At 52.2% G+C, this 18,778-nt stretch overlaps 1 protein-coding gene across 1 annotated transcript in view; it reads left to right on the forward strand.

Annotated features, from left to right (window-relative positions):
* The window catches only part of PPP2R1A (protein phosphatase 2 scaffold subunit Aalpha), a 32,557-nt gene extending 13,987 nt beyond the window's left edge, over positions 1 to 18,570 (forward strand). The window contains exons 3-15 of the mRNA XM_029242955.1: positions 844 to 944; positions 5,854 to 6,086; positions 7,082 to 7,229; positions 7,349 to 7,504; positions 9,330 to 9,444; positions 9,554 to 9,624; positions 10,069 to 10,203; positions 13,529 to 13,702; positions 14,037 to 14,097; positions 14,814 to 14,968; positions 15,895 to 16,037; positions 17,873 to 17,964; positions 18,120 to 18,570. Of these exons, the coding sequence (XP_029098788.1) occupies positions 844 to 944; positions 5,854 to 6,086; positions 7,082 to 7,229; positions 7,349 to 7,504; positions 9,330 to 9,444; positions 9,554 to 9,624; positions 10,069 to 10,203; positions 13,529 to 13,702; positions 14,037 to 14,097; positions 14,814 to 14,968; positions 15,895 to 16,037; positions 17,873 to 17,964; positions 18,120 to 18,136 (1,601 nt within the window). The 3' untranslated portion in view covers positions 18,137 to 18,570. The remainder of the gene's footprint in view (positions 1 to 843; positions 945 to 5,853; positions 6,087 to 7,081; positions 7,230 to 7,348; positions 7,505 to 9,329; positions 9,445 to 9,553; positions 9,625 to 10,068; positions 10,204 to 13,528; positions 13,703 to 14,036; positions 14,098 to 14,813; positions 14,969 to 15,894; positions 16,038 to 17,872; positions 17,965 to 18,119) is intronic.
* Positions 18,571 to 18,778: the final 208 nt, after the last annotated feature.

The following is an 18,778-nucleotide window of genomic DNA, read 5'->3' on the forward strand; positions in this document are numbered from 1 at the left end:
ACACCCAGCCAACAATAGAGCAGGATTTGAACCTACCACAGGATGGGCATATGCCTCACGTACACTCAGGGAGCTGAGATGCCAGCCTAGACGCTAGGGATGCTAGCGTCTTCTGCCATAGTCATTCCCATCGCCTCAGCAAAGGGAGGATGGAGCTTGAGAAGGGCCTTTGGATTTAGGTGTTAGGACAGAGCAGTTCTCTTCGCGCACAATCGTCCCTTCTTTCAGCAAAGTTGAGCAGATTGAGTGCCCACTGTGCTCATCTCTGGCAGAAGCTGGGGCACAGAGAGGAGCCAGTCCTGGACTCGGGTGGTCATAGCCCGCGTGAGGTCTGATAAGGGTGGCCTGGTTGGGCAGTGAGCCTAGAGAAGGGACCTGACCTGTCAGGGTGGCATCCTGGAAATCTTCCAGGAAGCAGTAGCTAAACCAAGTGTCGAAGGATAGAGAAGACTTTCTCAGGCTGAAGAGAGCGAAGTTCCTGGCAGAGGGAACAGTGCTGAGGGTAGAAGCAAAAAGAGCTCCCGTTTACCAGGCTCTGCGCTCATACACATGGTTGCATTTGCCCCTCACTCTGGCCGTCGCTGCAGTGGAGGGATTGGCACCACTTTACAGGTGTGGAGACTGGGATGCAGCGAGGTGGTCTCGCTCCCCCAGTGTCCCACACCTAGTCACGGGCACTCTGTCAGCTGCCCCCAGCCTCTGCCTTCATCTCTGCCCACCCAGGTGGAGGGTGGCTGCCAGTCTGAGGAAGCAGAGTGGAGCCTGCTTGTTCCCAGCTTGGGTTACTGAAGGGTGGGGTCATACTTGGGGTGGAACTGTAACCCAGTCTGTCTTGTCCCACAGACACCATCTACGATGAGGATGAGGTCCTCTTGGCCCTGGCGGAACAGCTGGGCACCTTCACCACTCTGGTCGGAGGCCCTGAGTACGTGCACTGCCTGCTGGTGAGTCTGGAAGGTGGGGAAGGCCCCTGCCTGGCCCTGGCGGGGTCAGACCCATGGTCCTGGCAGCCAGGGCGGGGAGGGGAGAGTGCAGGAGAGGCTGGGGTCATCTTCTCGGAACAGCTGGGCCTTGGACATTCACTTCAATCCGGCAAGTCAGCAGTGACATTTAATACATCAGCACAAAAACGCGGGTGTCTTCCTAACCGTTGACTGGGCGTGCCTGACCAGCGCCAGGCCCCACCGGCACTCGACGCGTGAGGCTTTCAGTTTGGAGTTAGGCTGGGTTCTTCCACTGCTTGCTGTGTGACTTGTAAGTTACTTAACCTCGAGTCATTAAAACTTAGCTTGAGAATCGACTCAAGAAGCCCTTAGCACAGTACTTGGCATGTAGTAAGTACTCACAGATCGTAGCTCCGTTGTCATTAATGCCATGTGTTGTGAGGTCGTGTCCACCCTTTGGGGCAGAGACAGCCACCTGGAGCAACGAGAGGTTCAGTGTAGAAGGTCGCACGGCTAGTGAGTGGCAGAGCTGGGATTCCAGGTGTGTTCGGTTGACTCTCCCCCAGGCCCCACCCACTTCCTGCCTGTGAGACCCTGTGCTGGGTGATGTCTGGGGACAGAGATGGTCAGATACTGATAGCAACTGCTGTTTGGGAGAAGAGAAGGGAGGAAGTGCTCCAGTCTTGTGACCTGGGTTGAAAGACCCTTGGAGGTGGCTCGCTGTTCTTCAGAGCCGTGGAACAGCTCTGCCTCCTTTTTTTTCCTCCCAGTAATTCTTTCATGGTTCCTGAAAACATGTTAGCATACTGTGGCATCCACTTGATGGTGTTTTACAGTTATTGTCAGCAGGCCTTGTTCCTTTTAGTGGTATGTGAAATAATGTGCTTCTTATTGGGGTCTTGGATCCGAGCAAATATGGTCATTTGTTTTCTTCCAAACATGCATTAAGCATTAACTCTAAGAAACTGTGATAATTATCATTAGATTCTGGTATCCTGTCTCTCATCTGAGTGCACATGTATAATTGTATATGTACACACAGAAAATTGTATGTGAATGAGCTCATTTCATACATTTTATACAGAGCAGGACTGCTTAACACCAGGAACGTGGTGAGGTCCCTGGACCTACCTGAAAGGGGTCCCTTGAGCTCCATGGAACTGTCTGCAGCCCCTGGTGTTTATCAGTCTTTCTGAGGAGAGAATTAATAGCTTTCAGCAGCTTCTCAGAGGACTCAGGGGCAGAGAACACTGTTGAATACCCCACAGCTTCAACCAGAGCCACAGGCCTGCAGACAAACGGCTGGAACCCGGCTTCCTTCCCCTGCCGAGTCAGCGTCTTCCACCGATCATTCCCAATGAGGGAAACCCCTGTCATCCCATGCTTCTCTTTGGGGAGCAGTCATGTGTGACCTCTGGGACTGGTATCCGTGAGGATCCTCTGGGCCAGGCAACACTGGGAACCCGCAGGCAAGTCAGGTCAGAGTAGCTTCAGCTCGCTTAGCACCTGCAGCGTGTGTTCTGAGTGCCTTATGTACAGTAACCCATTGTGTCCTGCAGCGACCCTGTGAGGCTCGTGCTGGTGTCACTTCACAGATGAGGAAACCGAGGCACAAGCTGGGAAGAGGCAGAGCCAGGATTTGAACCCAGGCCCCCAACTCGTTGCCACTACCACTCTTCTGTACTGTCTTCAGAGGGCTCCTGGTTGCCCCACAGGCTGATCCGAGCTGGAATAAAGGGAAACCAGGGACCCTTAGAACCCAGAAGAGGCGGCTAATCTGGGTTAGATGGGATGGGGGAGCTGTCGAGGAGGAGCTCCTGGAGGAGGTGGATTTTGACAAGTTACGGGAAATGGCTCTTTTGCAACCTGTTCATTCCATGAACATGAGCAAGGACTGTGGGCTCCGGGAACCCAGAGGTGTGTCAGACCCGATCCCGGCCCTCGTTCTCTGCGGTGTGAGTGAGGTGGAATTTCACAGAGACCCGTGTAGCTATAGTGTGAGGATTATTTCTGTATCAGCAGCTCTTAACCCTTTTGGAATCATGGGTCCCTTAGATGAAAATGAAAACTCCAGACCCTCTCCTCAAACGAGTAGAGATGATTTTAGGAGGTTCACGCCTTTCCCCCTCCCCAGGTTTGAGAACCCCACCCTCCATCGCACAGAGGCCTCATGGCAATGGGTCTTCGTTATGCAAAAGCATCATTTGGGGTTTCCTCAATGTGCACCTTCCTGGGCCCTGCCCCCAGAGTCTGATTCTTTAGGTCTGTGCTGGGAGAGGCCTCCTGGGTGATCCTGCTGTGGGTGGTCTGGGAACCACACTGTGAGAACCTCTCCCTGCAGTAAACCCACTGGGGCAGAGACCCTTGGGTGACGTAACTACTGCTTAGCCTTGGTCCCCAGGCCTCTGTTATCGTGACAGGTTACCATAAGTTCCACTTACAGTCACTTGCTAAGTATTAATCAATTATTACTCAATATTTACTGAGGGACTCTAAATGGAAGATTGAGTGCCTCCTGTGTGCCAACCTGGGTAGTGCGAAAACAAGGAAATAAGAGGAACCCGGTCCCTGCAGTATTGTGACACCACGTCTGCAACCACACCTCTGTGAGCCAGTCCCGCACCCAGAACCCTACGAGAGCGTGTCCCTGTGACACAGGCCGCACACTGAGGGTCCCCAGGCAGGCATGGCATTACGTTTTCCTTGTGAATCATTGCCCCCTCCCTCCCTCCCTCCCTCCCGTGGCTGTGTTGGGTCCCCGCCACTGCACGGAGGCCCTCTTCAGCTGCGGAGAGCGCTGCGGAGAGCCACTCTGCGCCATGGTGCGCGGGCCTCTCATTGCAGTGGCCTCTCCTGTTGCGGAGCACGGGCTCTAGGCGCGCGGGCTTCAGTAGTTGTGGCACATGGGCTCAGTAGTTGTGGCTCACCGGCTCTAGAGCACAGGCTCTAGTTGTGGCGCATGGGCTTAGTTACTCCACGGCATGTGGGATCTTCCCGGACCAGGGCTTGAACCCGTGTCCCCTGTATTGGCAGGCGGATTCTCAACCACTGCGCCACCAGGGAAGCCCCCATTGCCACCTTTTTAAAATGAGTTTTTAAAAATTCTGTTTTTGATTTTTTTTATCATGGTAAATTATAAATAATATTTACCATTTTAACCATTTTTAAGTGTATTCTTCCGTGATGTTAAGTACATTCACGTTGGGGTGCAGCCATCACTACCATTCATCTCCAGAACTTTCTCATCTTCCCCAAAGAAACTCTGTACTCATTAACCAGTGACCCCCAAGCTCCTTACCCCAGCCCCCAGCAACCACCATTCCACTTTCTGTCTCTGTGAATCTGACTACAGACATACCTCAGAGATATCGTAGGTTTGGTCCCAGACTACCATAGTAAAGTGAATATTGCAATAAAACGAGTCACATGAATTTTTTTGTTTCCTAGTACATATACAAGTTATGGTTACACTTTACTGTAGTCTATTAAATGTGCAATAGCATTCTGTCACAAAAAGGTACATAGACCTTAGTTAATACTTTCTTGCTAAAAAATACTAACCATCATCTGAGCCTTCAGCGAGTTATAGTCTTTTTGCAACAGTAACATCAAAGGTCACTGATCGCAGGTCACCGTAACAAATACATTAATAATGAAAAAGTTTGAAATATTGTGAGAATTACCAGAATGTGACACAGACTTGAAGTGAGCAAATGCTGTTGGAAAAATGATGTTGATAAAGTTGGTTGACGCCACAAACCTTCATTTTTTAAAACAGTGCAGTATTTGCAAAGTGCAGTAAAGTGAAGCGCGATAAAACGAGGTGTGCCTGTGCACTGGACACCTCACGTAAAGGAGTCATTCAATATGGAGTCTTTTGCGACTGGCTAATTTCATTTAGCATAATGTCTTCAAGGTTTATCCATGTTGGAGCATGTGTTAAATGAGGTTTTTTTCACAGATAAGAACCTGCCCCTTTTGGCTGCTTTTGGGAAACCGGATTTGCTTTTACCAGCCATGTTTCCCCGTGGTGACAGCTGACAGAGCTGGAAAGCAGCTGTACTCCCTAGGCTGTATGCTCTCCAGTTTGCCGCAGTCTCTGCCTCGGTTGTCCCCACCTGTCACCTTTGCCCATTGCTTCAATTCTGTTTCCTGCATGGGCCCTGGAAGCGTTTCCATTTACCATTTCTTTCTACTTTCTTTACCTGTCAGGGCAGGTTGGACTTCAGACCACAGACCTCCACATCTTTGAACAGATTAGGGTAAATTGAGTCTCCCTTCATTAGGTCAGTAATTCCCAAGTTCCTGCCCTGTGCCAAGAGGTCTGCTGGGCTCGGGGGACACGGTGGTGAGCCAGTCAAATGTCCGTAAAGGAACGTGATCACTCCAGGCCTCACAGTAACAAACCAGTGAGAGTCACGAGCCTCAAAGTCCCCCAGTATTGTGAGATCCTGATGCAATTGCCTGTCAGCCCTTTGGAGGTTCTGGAGCCAGCTGGCCCGTTTAGATCCTGGCTTGTAGCTATTGTGCTCGGGCAAGTTACTTAGCCTGTCTGTGCCCCAGTTTCCTCTTCATAGGACCTGCTTCGTAGGATTCAGTGAGTTAGAACCAGTGCCCCCTAGAGTTGTGGCCCTGCTCAGAACATGTAGTAAATAGATGTTCCAGTCGACATCAGTGACGATTCCTGCGCTCTGAGAAGGTGATGACAGTTGCGGCCTCTCCTCAGAAAGCGACGTGTAGAATTGGGAGGTGTGTGGACCCCACTGAAGCGCCTTCAGGGACCTGTGAAAGAGGCTCTTCAGGGAAGGCAGGCTGGCTTGGGGGGGGTCAGGGAAGGCCTGTTGGAGGAGCTGAGCAGTGTGGGGCAGGGGGAGGGAGCTGGGCGGTGACCTCGTGTTCTGCCCCCTAGCCACCCCTGGAGTCGCTGGCCACGGTGGAGGAAACCGTGGTGCGGGACAAGGCGGTGGAGTCCCTGCGGGCCATCTCGCACGAGCACTCGCCCTCCGACCTTGAGGCCCACTTCGTGCCGCTCGTGAAGCGGCTGGCGGGCGGCGACTGGTTCACCTCCCGCACGTCGGCCTGCGGCCTCTTCTCCGTCTGCTACCCCCGCGTGTCCAGTGCCGTCAAGGCGGAACTTCGACAGTGAGTCCCCTGGCAAGACCCAGCCTCCTCCCTCTGCTTGGTCCCCTTCTCTCAAGCCTCGGCCCCCCTCTAGGCCCATCCAGGGCCCAAAGGCCCCGGAGCTCTTCCAGCCCCATTCCCCTCTGTCCACCCCTCAGAGACGTGGTGTCTGGACACAGCTGGGTATGAACCCAGGTGCTGCCTCTTGGTCATTTAGGAAGTGGAGATGATGGTTCTTCCTTCCATTGGTTATTGTGAGGACTTAAAAGAATTACTACATACAAAATGCTTAGAACAGAATCTGGTACACAGAAGCACTCGACAAGTGATGTGTGATGCTATCTTAGGCCTGTTTCCAATTGGCAGATAGGAGGCCTCCTCCTCCACTACCCTTCTCCCCTTTGGCTTGATAACCCAGGGAATTGCTTGCATGTAAGACTTGGCTTCCAGAAGAACCAGTGAAAATATTTTTAATTGGATTAAAATTTTCTATTGTGTGTTTCCCCTCCCTCTGGACTTCCGTCCATCCACCATCTTCATGAACCATTGAGCAGCAAGCCCAGGCCCTGAGCCATCACTCCTGCCAGAATACTGGTTTACAGCTGCCTGCAGGCACTTAGAGGGCTGCATGTGCCCCCGTGCATCTCTAACTCGAGCAGTCACTGCTGGAAGGGAAAGTCTGAGTAGCCTCAGCCCGGCACCTTAGCCAAGCAATTTTATGTGGTCGTAATAATATAATCAGTACCTACCATTCACTGTAGACTTACTGCAGAAAGGCTGCTGATTGTTTCATGCACATTGTCTCATTTAACCCTCATAACGACCCTGTAGGGTAGGTACTGTTATCAGCTCCATTGTGTAGGGCTGGGAAGATTCAGAGGCCATCACTCGCCTAGGGTCACCCAGGCAAAGCCGGGAGCTGCGTGACTACAGCATCTGTGCTCGCCCTTCGTGGTGTTGCCTGCTGCCTTGGGATCCCAGGGATCCCTCCTCCTGAGCCCCATCCCAACCCCCAGGTACTTCCGGAACCTGTGCTCAGATGACACCCCCATGGTGCGGCGGGCCGCAGCCTCCAAGCTGGGGGAGTTCGCCAAGGTGCTGGAGCTGGACAACGTCAAGAGCGAGATCATCCCCATGTTCTCCAACCTGGCCTCTGACGAGCAGGTGGGGTCTGCTCCACACCCCTCTCCTCTGTCTCCCTCCAGTGGACCCTGAGTCTGAAAGGGCGTCCCAGGGCTGATGGGGCCTCTGCTGCACTCTCCTTGTTCCCACCCTCTCCTCAGGACTCGGTGCGGCTGCTAGCGGTGGAGGCGTGTGTGAACATCGCCCAGCTCCTGCCGCAGGAGGATCTGGAGGCCCTGGTGATGCCCACCCTGCGCCAGGCTGCTGAGGACAAGTCCTGGCGTGTCCGATACATGGTGGCTGACAAGTTCACAGAGGTACATGAGGGGGCTGTTGGCAGCGTCTCACAGATGTGGAGACTGAGGCCTCAGGCAAAGGGGAGGGGCCACATATAGGAGCTGGGGTTTAGTGAAGCCCAGGGGAGTCGTCGGGTGTTTAAGCGGTAAGATCTCGGTAATCATCCATTTGGATCTCACCTCACTTGCCAATCCTGGTTGAAGGGTTCTGAGGCCAACTTAAGGTTCTGTGGGAGAGAACCACAGGAGCAGAGAAAGGGTAGCATGTATGTGGTCCTGACCTAATCGAACTTTATCTCCTTTTACAAAAGGGAAGACAGTCTGTTTGCTGGGGCTGCTGTGGCAGAGTACCACAGACTGGGTGGTACTTTATTTCCCCACCGTTCTGGAGGCTAGAAGTCCAAAATCAAAGTGTCAGCAGGGGTGGTTTTTCTGAGACTTCTTTCCTTGGTTGTAGATGGCTGTCTTCTCCCCGTGTCTTTAATTGTGTGTCTGTGTTCTCATCTCCTCTTCTTATGAGGACTTCAGTCATTTTGGATTGGCTTACCCTAATGACCTTATTTTACCTTATGACCTCTTTAAAGATCCTGTCTTCAAGTACAGTCACATTCTGAGGTTCCAGAGAGGTGTGGGGTGTGTTAGGACTTCAGTGTATGAATTTCAGGGGAGATACAGTTCAGCCCCATAACACAGCCCAGAGGTTAGACTGGTCAGAGTGACACCATCAGGCGGGCAGAACAGGGACAAGATGCCACGTGTCCCAGGACAGTGCTCTTTCCACAGAAATCTCAGTTTGCTTATCGCAAAAGTAGGTTTATTGAGCACCGGCTCTTTGCTGGGCATTGAGGTACGGTGAGTTCAGTACATCCCTGGCCTTCACGGAACAGACAGCCTGAAGAGGGAGGCCAGCTGAGACAGAGGGAAATGTAATGTTAAAGTGTGACAGGTGCAGGGCTGGCGGGTGTTCCTGGGCCTGGAAGCACTGAGGCAGGTTCTGGAAGATGAGTGGGTGAGGGCTGGGGTAGGGACTGTGTCTGGCGTGGGCAGCGGACACTGGGCAGTGAGGGCAAGTACGAGCAAGGACATTTGGGACTGGCTTTGGGGCGAGGGGACACTGGAGAGACGGGCACCAGGCCCCCCTGGGGTCCTCACCTCTCCCCTTGGTCAGGAACTGCCCTGTCTCCCCCCAGGCCTCCAGAAGCGGCACGCCAGCAGGACCTGTGCGCCTCTTCTTGCCTGGTGTCATGAGATGCAGAGGGCCTAGCATGCCTGCTTCCCTCTTGACCCTTAGTATTTCATCTTAATTACAAAAGCCACACGGGCTCTGGTAACCAGTCTTAGAAAACACAAAAATATTTAAATCAAAAAGTGAGAGCCAGCACACATCATTAGACTGTTTTTGGATCACGTAACAGAAAACCCAACCCTGAATAGCCTGAACAGGAAGGAGATCTGTAGTTATTTCTAATGCAGACAACAGTACTGTGCAGTAAGTGCCCTCGTGGTTGGAGGAGACAGCGGCTCAGAGACGTACGGGGACTCATCCAGGGTCACACAGGTGCTAAGTAAGAGTAAGAATTTGAGCCAAGCAGTTGGACTCCAGAGCCATGCTCGTGACCACTGTACTACCCAGCCCAACTCGGCACCATACAACAAGGAAACCAAGGCTCAGAGAGGCTCCGAGACTTGGCTGAGGTCACCCCCATGGCCCTGGCATTACATCTCAGCAGTGATTCCAAGGACTGTTTTTACCCCATTCCTGGTGCCTTTATCTTTGATTTTGTTCTCATTCATTTAGAATACCTGCCAAGCCCTTTGACCCCCCCCTGACCTTCCCTTTCTGCAGCTCCAGAAAGCAGTGGGGCCTGAGATCACCAAGACGGACCTGGTCCCTGCCTTCCAGAACCTGATGAAAGACTGTGAGGCCGAGGTGAGGGCCGCAGCCTCCCACAAGGTCAAAGGTTGGTGCTGGCGACCAGGACACAGTAAGCGGGTGGGTGTCCGGGAGGCTGAAGGCAAAACTAGGACATCGGGTCTTACCTCCCGCCACCTTCCTTTCCCTGCCCACAGAATTCTGTGAAAATCTCTCAGCTGACTGTCGGGAGAATGTGATCATGACCCAGATCTTGCCCTGCATCAAGGTAACAGGGAATTTGGTGGGAGGAATAGAGCAGATCTGAGCCTTCTGGAAAGAAGGGATGGAGATTGGGCATTAGGGGCAGCCAGATGCAAACCGGGTTCCCAGCCTTCCAGGGCCAGGCGGTCTTGGGTTTGGAGCAAGTAGGAGCCCTGAGTGCAGGCAAAGTCTGAGGCTCGGGGCTGGACGTGGAGGCGGGGAGTGCTTCCCCCTCGAAGCTCACTGGATCTCCTCATCCGGAGAGCTTTGGGATTGGGGTGAAAGCTGCTGGGAACAGGGGTCGTTGAACTCCAGGCAGGCCGGACATGTATGGACCTGCAATTCCCCGTGCACACTAAGCCTGCCCTGGATTGAGATGGCGAGAGTAGGCTGTGTCTCAGGGCTTCTTAGGAGTTGGAGTCTTCTTGGCCACTGACCCTGTGGCTCCCCCATTCCTTCTCCCTCCCAGGAGCTGGTGTCAGATGCCAACCAACATGTCAAGTCGGCCCTGGCCTCAGTCATCATGGGCCTCTCTCCCATCCTGGGCAAAGACAACACCATCGAGCACCTCCTGCCCCTCTTCCTGGCTCAGCTGAAGGATGAGGTAAGGGCACCGGGAAGGCTCTGTGCTCTGGCTGTGACAGGTGGGGCAGCTGCTTTCCCAGGTTCGCCAGGATCTTCAACAAACACCCAGGTTGCCAAGGAGTTCAATGTTTGTGGGCATGATGGACTGCACGTTAGCTTATTTGTTTATTAGGCATTTGTTTTGCAAGCCCTTATTCTGTACTAGTCCTTTTTTCCTGGGCACTAGGGATTCCAAGAAAAAAAAAAAAGAACGAGACACTTCTGGTCCTCAAGGACCTTCAGAGACTGGCAGTGGAGAGGGACAGATGGGCAGTCCCATGATGCCCTGATCATACAGGTGCTGTGATACATTCATGATGATCAGAGTTCAGGCTAAGATGCTGTAATAGAGACCCCAAAATACAGCGGCTTAAATAAGGTAGAGAATTATTTCTCTCACAACAGTCCAGAGGTGGGGTGGACCTACACTGGGGGGTTGGCCCTGCTGACCTTGGCACTCTGTGGGTCTGAGGTGGCTGAAGGGAGAGGGCACCGACCAGCAGCGGGCCCCGCCCTCTCAACAGTAAGACCCCAAAGGGGCATCCATCCTGTCTGTTCACACCCCATTGGCCAGAGCCAGTCATGGGACCAACCTCAGCTAGCTATTTATTTGGCTTGGAGCACAAAAGATGAGAGAGAGCACCGCGCGATGGCTGGAGAGGCCATGGGGTGACAGCCAGGGAAGCAGTGTGGACTTGAACCTGGGGTGGAGGAGGCGGAGCAGATCTGGGTGTTGGGAAGGAGCCCTGAGACGTGTCGAAGGGAGATGCAAGTGCCGCAGCCGAAGAGGTGCAGGGAGACCAGTCCGGAGGCTGCTGCTAGAGTCTGGGAGGGAGGTGCAGCTGGTTTGGAGAGGTAGGAGGGGCCGTGCCGGGGCCTGGGGGCTCGCAGGGCCCCTGCTGTTTGCCTTGGTGGGGACTGGGCAGATGGTGATACCACAGGCTGGTGTGGGACCCGTTAGTGTAACTTCTGTGTTCGCAGAGGCCTCGCCCTGACATACATGCACATGCACACGAACGTGTGTACACCACACACACACACACAGGGCACACGTATGCGGTGCACTAGGAAGTTGGAGGGAACATTGTAGCAGTTCATTTCTTCACATAGGAGTCCCCTGCTGTGCACACCCCTCCGCCAATTACGACAGTTGAGGCTTTTATAATCATCGGATATAATATCCTTTTAAGATAAGTAAACTTAAAATTAAATCATTTATGTTATTTATGTAAACAGTGTTTCATGAACATTTGCAGCAGCTATATCTAGTGGAAGATTCAAAGGAATGTAACCGAAAAAGAGTGAAACTAACAAGTTGATGAGCCCTGGGACATTCCTTCCCTCTCCCTGTCTCCCTGAGTATCCTTGGCTTTAGGAAGAAACACATTAATCCAGTGAAGGGGAGGGGGAAGTTGTGTTGGCTGTGAGAGTCGTCTTCAGTTCTTAGACTAGGTAGTAGGAAATTGGCTGTCTTTCATTCCTAAAGGGGACTCTATTATTTTTGAAAAGCAGGACTTAGGTGCTTTTCTCAAAGGATTTGTTGGAGAGGCCTTTTGGGCAATCTCACTTTGGAGCCAGCAGCTGAGGCTGTCTTGTCTTTTCAGCGGCTGCCATTGCTCTTCTTCATTGCTCGCTGAGTCTTAGTCCCCATGGCCACCCTTAGCGCCAGTGATTTGCCTGAACAGCCTTCGGAACTCAGAAGAGCTGTTATACTCATGGTCACCGTTGATTACAGTGAAAGGATACAGATTAATATCAGCAAAGGAAGAAGGTGCATAAGACCAGGCGCCAGTTTCCAGTTATCCTCTCCCAGTGGAGTTATACGTAGTGCGTTTAATTCTCCCAGCACCAACGTGTGACAGCAATGAGGAGACTGCCAGCTAGGGAAGCTCGCCGAGCCTTGGTTTCCAGGGTTTTTGTTGGGGGTTGGTCACGTAGGCATGGAATGGAGCCGTTCGCGTGGCTGACCTTAACCTGTCTCCAGCCCCTGTAGAGGTCAGGTTGATGCCACATGGCCCAAGGTCCTCACCATAAATCACATCATTAGCATACTCTATCTGGCATGGCCCAAGGCCCCCAGGTAAACAAAGACCCTTTTATCAGGTTGGATATTCCAGGTGCTTAGAGATCATCTCCCAGGAGCTGGTCAAGGGCCAGTCCTTTGGAATGTGCCAAGTTTGAACAGCCTAGACCTGTCCAGTTAACCCTTTACTGCCCACTTGCTCATTTGGTTCACGGATTCATTTCAGTGCTTGCTTCCTTACCCCACAGCTCCCAGAGGGAGATGTAGAAAAAATTTACTGTGGTGTCTGCCATCCAGGAATATATGATGTTGGACAAGGAATTAATTGTGTTTATGTGCCTTTTCTTAAAAGTTGCTTCAAGGGTTTTTAGAAGCAGATGGGGCACAGATTTCCCTGCTATCCTAAGATAGGCGTTCTTATGAACCTGTCATAAGTCAAAATGGTGTAGAGCAAAGAAGCAGTTTTTTTCTCTCGTAAAAGCAAAAACCTTCTTTGGGTTTCTTTTGGTTAGCAAAAGCAGGCACCAGTGTAGGTCTCTCATAAACTCAAAGTGGTGTAAAGCGAACTTTCGAAAAGTGGGGGATACCTGCATATGTGCACATTTTGTAAGTCAGAGCTCATAATATTGGTAGTCACCTAGTGGTTCAAAAATATTTCTTTATTCCTTCGTTTTTTTCTTTCAGCTGATGTATTGAGCACCTACTATGGTCCAGAAACTCTGCTGGGTACTGGAGACATAAGGATATATGAGACGTGCTCCTTACAGAGCTCAAAGACTAGCAGAAAGAGTAAAAGTAACAGAAATGATAAAAGTAATAAACTCCCACATGCCAAGCCCTTTGTGGATCAGGCAGTTCAGTAGCCTCAACCACCCTTTGGGATTAGATGGACGTTTCTGTGTCACACATTGATATCCAGAAATGTTAAGTCCCTTGCCAAAGGGCTCCCAGCTAGCAACTGGCAGAGCTGGGATTATTATCTTGTCTGTTTTTCCCAGGGTACCATGTTTTTGCACTGTGATTCCTGCAAATTCTTCAAAAGGGCTAAACATTTTTTGTGCTTCTATGATGAGATTTGAAAAGCTGTCCCATTTAATAATCCATGTTGCTTGCTTTGTGTGCTTTTAACATGTCCCCAGGGCCGGGAGCTGGGCTTGGGCAGTGGTAGTCTGCCCTGCAGAGATGTTTATTATACGAGGTTGGTGTGGTTGAGCTCTTTTCGCCCTGCCCTGGGTTCTGTGTGCATTGGCCTTCTCTCAGAACCCTTCTATCCTCTCCTCAGTGCCCGGAGGTGCGGCTGAACATCATCTCCAACCTGGACTGCGTAAACGAGGTGATTGGCATCCGGCAGCTGTCCCAGTCCCTGCTTCCCGCCATTGTGGAGCTGGCTGAGGATGCCAAGTGGCGAGTGCGGCTGGCCATCATTGAGTACATGCCTCTGCTGGCTGGACAGCTGGTGAGTGCGGAGGCCTGGTGCCAGGCACGCTGCCCTGGGAGAGGTGCACGGTGGAGTCTAGTCACAGTGCAGTGTGTCCCGGGCTGTGCCGGTGGACCTGGGGGCCGTGAGGGCTCAGTGGAAGGTGTGAGGACTGTCCGGGGAGTTGGAGGAAGGTACACAGGAAATAGGGCCTTTATATGATGGATAGAATTAAATGAGAGAGAGGAGAGAAAAAAAGCCCCTCAGGTGAAGCTGAGCAGTGTCCCGGCTGCTTGGGGTGGGTGTGGTTTCCCTGAGGTTTGCTGGAAACTACCCAGTCTCCTGTGATCCCTTACTTCCTTGTCTTCTGCAGGGGGTGGAGTTCTTTGATGAGAAACTCAACTCCTTGTGCATGGCCTGGCTTGTAGATCATGGTGAGTACTTCTGGTATCTCTGGGAGGAGATTGGGGCTCCAGGAGGGATGCAGGGGTGGATTGTCTGGGGCAGGTGGGGGGAGTGGGGGAGGCCAGAGTCACTCTCCCATGCTGTCAGATGCTCACGTGGACCAGCTCCTTGCTTTTTGGAGTCCCAGAGAAGCGCAGGGGTCGGAGGCGGACATAACAGGTCACCCAGGGGCTGCCTGCTACAGTTGAGAGTCCTAGGGCCACCAAGCAGACAGCCTGGGTTTGAATCCCACCTCCTGGTGTCGAAGCTTAAGCAAGTCACTTGCCATCTTTCAGCCCACGCTCATTCTGTGAAACATGGGACTTCTCATCCCAGCCTTTCAAGGCCATTGTGAGAACTGCTCATTGTTTTCACTAAGAGTGGCAAAAATAAAAGTTAACATTTTTCTGTAACAGGCAGGCTCCATTCCATGTACTAAGTACTAAATCATTTGCTTGGGCAAATCACTTCTCAGAGCCTCGGTGTGCCCGTCTGTATCTTGGAGCTCTTGAGGAGGTACTGCGTGGAAAGAAAACCCTACATTTAGCACACAGCAAGCCCTTTCTTTCTCTTGGAGTTTATTGGTTCGTATGTGGCCTGGTACCTAGGGCTGCTCGGTAGGCAGTAGTGAGTGTGACTGTGACTCCCCACCCGAGTCAGTCCTTCACCTCTGAATCACCGCCCCCTGTCCCTCATCCTTCTGCAGTCTATGCCATCCGCGAGGCGGCCACCAGCAACCTGAAGAAACTGGTGGAGAAGTTTGGGAAGGAGTGGGCCCACGCTACTATCATCCCCAAGGTCTTGGCCATGTCTGGGGACCCCAACTACCTGCACCGCATGACTACGCTCTTCTGCATCAACGTGAGCGCGACCGCCTGCCTCCGGCCTGTCCCTGGGGGTGGGGAGCGCCTGGGCACGACCACCTGACCACCTGCCTCCGGCCTGTCCCTGGGGGCGGGGAGCACCTGAGCATGACCACCTGCCTCCGGCCTGTCCCTGGGGGTGGGGGAGCGCCTGGGAGAGGAGGAGTGGCAGAGGGTCCGCACAGGAGAAACCTGGCTTGGGGGTGGGCAAGTGATGGGATCTGGGGTTGCAGGGGTGAGTCCTTGGGGAACTGCAGGCCAGAGGTTGGGGCTCCCCAGTCAGAGTCACAGGGCCTCTGGGGGTGGGGACCTGGCGTTGTGGGAGGCCCAGGACTAGGGAGACTTGGCCTCTCGGAACAGTGATTGCCAGACCTTTCTGAGCACCCTCTCCTTCCCCACAGAATCTGTATATGTCTATTTATGATATAATAGTTAAATGTGCAGTTTATAGAATCAGACCTGCTTTTTAATTCTAGCTCTGCCATATATTAGCTATATTTAATCACTTAAATAAGCCATACACATAACTAGAAATTAAAGGACAGGATTTCAAAACTAACATAACTAAGTGTTCTGATAATTTCTTCCCATGCCTCACTTTGGAGACCCCTGTACTAAGGAAGGGATCCCAGGGGTCAGGAATCAAGTCCCATCCCAAGAGGATGAAGGGAAGTCTGAGGGTGGGGAGACAGGATGGGACAATGTGGGCTGGGAGTTTGCAGGGCAGGGAGACAGTGGTGTTAGGAGGGTGTTAGGGGAAATGGGAGCTTCATTCCCTCTGAATCTGGGCTCAGAGCTCCCCCTGTTGCTCAGCTTCACCCTCTGGCCTGACAATCACCAGAGTGGCCTTGGTCAGAAAGGGAGAGAAATGGGAGTTAGCCATGAACTTCGGGTAGTCACCCTCTGCTACTCACTGACCTCCAGGTGCTGTCTGAGGTCTGTGGGCAGGACATCACCACCAAGCACATGCTGCCCACAGTGCTGCGTATGGCTGGGGACCCCGTCGCCAATGTCCGCTTCAACGTGGCCAAGTCCCTACAGAAGATAGGGCCCATCCTGGACAACAGGTGAGGCCTGGACCCTCCTTCACACACCAGTAGCGCTGGTTTTGGGCATCTTAATCTTTGACTTTTGAAGGTAGAGCTTAGGGTTTGAGGCCCAGCACTGCTGTTTGCTTGCTCTGTGACCTCGAGGTCTTAGTTTCTTCAAATGTAGAATGAGAATTCACATGACCTGCCTCACATGGTGGGAGGGGGTGAGAAGGTGGCAGTTCTATATAATAGCAACAAATCATTAGAAAATAAAATTAACAAGTGTGTGTGTAATTTACAATTGCACCAAAATCATCAAATACCAAGTAATGAATTTAATGAAAGATGTATAATACCTCTAGTGAAAACTATGAAATGTTGCTTTGGGAAATTAAAGGAGACGTACATAATATTCATGGATGGGATGGTTCCCCAGACTCATAAGTTTAGTATAATCTCAGCTAATCTCAGCAGGTCCTTTCTTGAAAAATTGACAAGTAGATTCTGGAATTAACATGAAAATGCAAAGATCTGGAATAAGCAAGTTGATCCTAAAGAATAACAGAGTTGGAAGACTTATCCTACCAGATACCAAGACTTAACTACGATGCCACAGTAATTAAAAAGTGAGGTGTTGGCACAATAATATTCAAATAGCTCAATGGCACAGAATTGAGGGCACAGAAACAGACCCTCGTGTATATACCAGTTCAGTGGGGGAAATGGATCGCTGTGTCAGAATGACTAAACTGAAAAAGCTCAGTGGCGCAAGTGTTGGTGAAGAACACTCTGGTGTTGGTAGACGGCTGGAACTCTCATATCTTGCCGGTGGGGCTGTAAATAATAAATGGGCCTAATCATTGAAAATTGGTAGAGTTGAGTGAAGCTAATTAGACGTACACCCCATGAGCTGGCGTGTGCTCTCCCGGCTGTATCCTCTTCCGGGTGTATATCCAAGAGAAAGGAGTGCTTGTTTCTAACAAAAGAACGTTCATGGTAGCTTTATTCATATTAGCCATGAAGTGGAAACAGCGCAAGTGCACATCGACAGTATAGTGGATAAGTTGTGGTTTATTCATATGGTAGGAGACTGTATTTAGCAATAAAAAGACTCCTTCCTGCTGTGTGCAGCAACCTAGGTGACTCTCAGAGACTCACCTGCATGAGAAACCAGGCCCAAGAAAACCTATCCTGGGATTCCATTCATATCAACTTCAAAAATGGGTAAAGGGGCATGTAGGTGATGGAAATGAGAATAGTGGTTATATTGGGGGGGAGGGGGAGCTCTGTCAACTGGAAGGGGACATATGACACCTGCACCTCTGACTTCTGTCTCTGTCCACGACACAGCTTCATACCTTTGGTTTCTCTCTGAAGTCCACCTTCGTTTCCCCAAACAACTGAGTGTCGGTGCAGATGCATTTCCCTGGGCCCCTTACCTCCCTGGGCTCCTGTAGGGCCAAGCCCCTCCGTTCTGGCACTTGCCTCTTCCGGTACTCATCCTCAGTTTGGTGTGTGCCTTCCTCCCAGCCCAAGCTCCACGTGGGCGAGAATCAGGAGGGTTGGATTTTCCACTGTGTTCACTCCTAATATGCAGTAGGCCTCAGTAAGTATGTTAAATGAATGGAAGGTACCGACTGCCAAGGCTCAGAGACTTGTGGGTTCTGGATTCCACTTTTCCACACTGTCTGACCTCCCTGTACCTCTTCTGGGCCCCAGAGGCCTCTGTCCTGGTTTGTCAGACTTCCAACCTTCAAAGTAACTGTTTCTCTGGCCCCTGAGACTCTTAATTCAGTTGTGTGTCTGTCTGTGCACACCTTGTGCCCCCGGCCCCACCTGGCTGACCCCTTGCCCTCCTCTTCTCTTCCCAGCACACTGCAGAGCGAAGTCAAGCCCATCCTAGAGAAGCTGACCCAGGACCAGGACGTGGACGTCAAGTACTTTGCCCAGGAGGCTCTGACTGGTAAGGCATTGAGAGCTCCGAGACCCCAGCAGCAAGGTGGTCTGCAAGGATGCCGCTAGGCCTGGGAGCAGCCGCTCCAGGCGGGGAGACGCAGGAGCAGCTGTGGGCAGAGGGCTAGCTGCTGTTCTGACTCCCAGCTGTTCCTGTTCCCCCAGTTCTGTCTCTCGCCTGATGCTGGAAGAGGAGCCAACGCCGGCCTCTGGTGTCCACCCTCCCCCCCCAGTCCCTCCCTCAGGGAGACATTGGGGGGCCTTTGGCTGTCACTCCCTGTGCATGGTCTGACCCCAGGCCCCTCCCCCAGCACGGGTCCTCCCCACCCCAGCCCGGGAATCCGACTTCTCACCGTCCACCTCCCGAGGGGCTGAGGGGAGCACAAGGTGGGACAGGGCAGAGACCTTGGGAGGAAGGGGCCACTGCTGCCCACGCTGGGGGAGAGATGTGAGCATCCCAGGTCACTGGCTCCTGCTGCTGTAATGGGGACCCCCTCCGCCATCTACTTCTCCACCTCCCTTCCTTCCCCTCAGTGGTTTTCTTTGTGTCAACTGTGTCGTTTTTATTTTATTCCTTTCTTTTCCCTTTTCACAGAGAAATAAAGGTCTAGAAATAGCTGGTCCTCTGGTCTTAGTCGCTAGCATGGGGAAGAGGGCACCACCTCAGCGCCACAGTCTTGCCCTTCTCTCTGGGGAGGACATAATTACTGGGCTCGAAAACCCCTGTGTCCTGCGAGTGACGAGGGTTCTCTGGGAGGCTGATGGGAGTGCAGCTGGCCCACTGGGTAGCGGGTCCACGAGGTGTCTCTGGCCAGCACAGTCCT

The sequence above is a fragment of the Monodon monoceros genome, unplaced genomic scaffold (assembly GCF_005190385.1).
Source record: "Monodon monoceros isolate NGI ecotype Baffin Bay Population unplaced genomic scaffold, NGI_Narwhal_1 Super_Scaffold_10, whole genome shotgun sequence".
In the NCBI taxonomy this organism is placed as follows: domain Eukaryota; kingdom Metazoa; phylum Chordata; class Mammalia; order Artiodactyla; family Monodontidae; genus Monodon; species Monodon monoceros.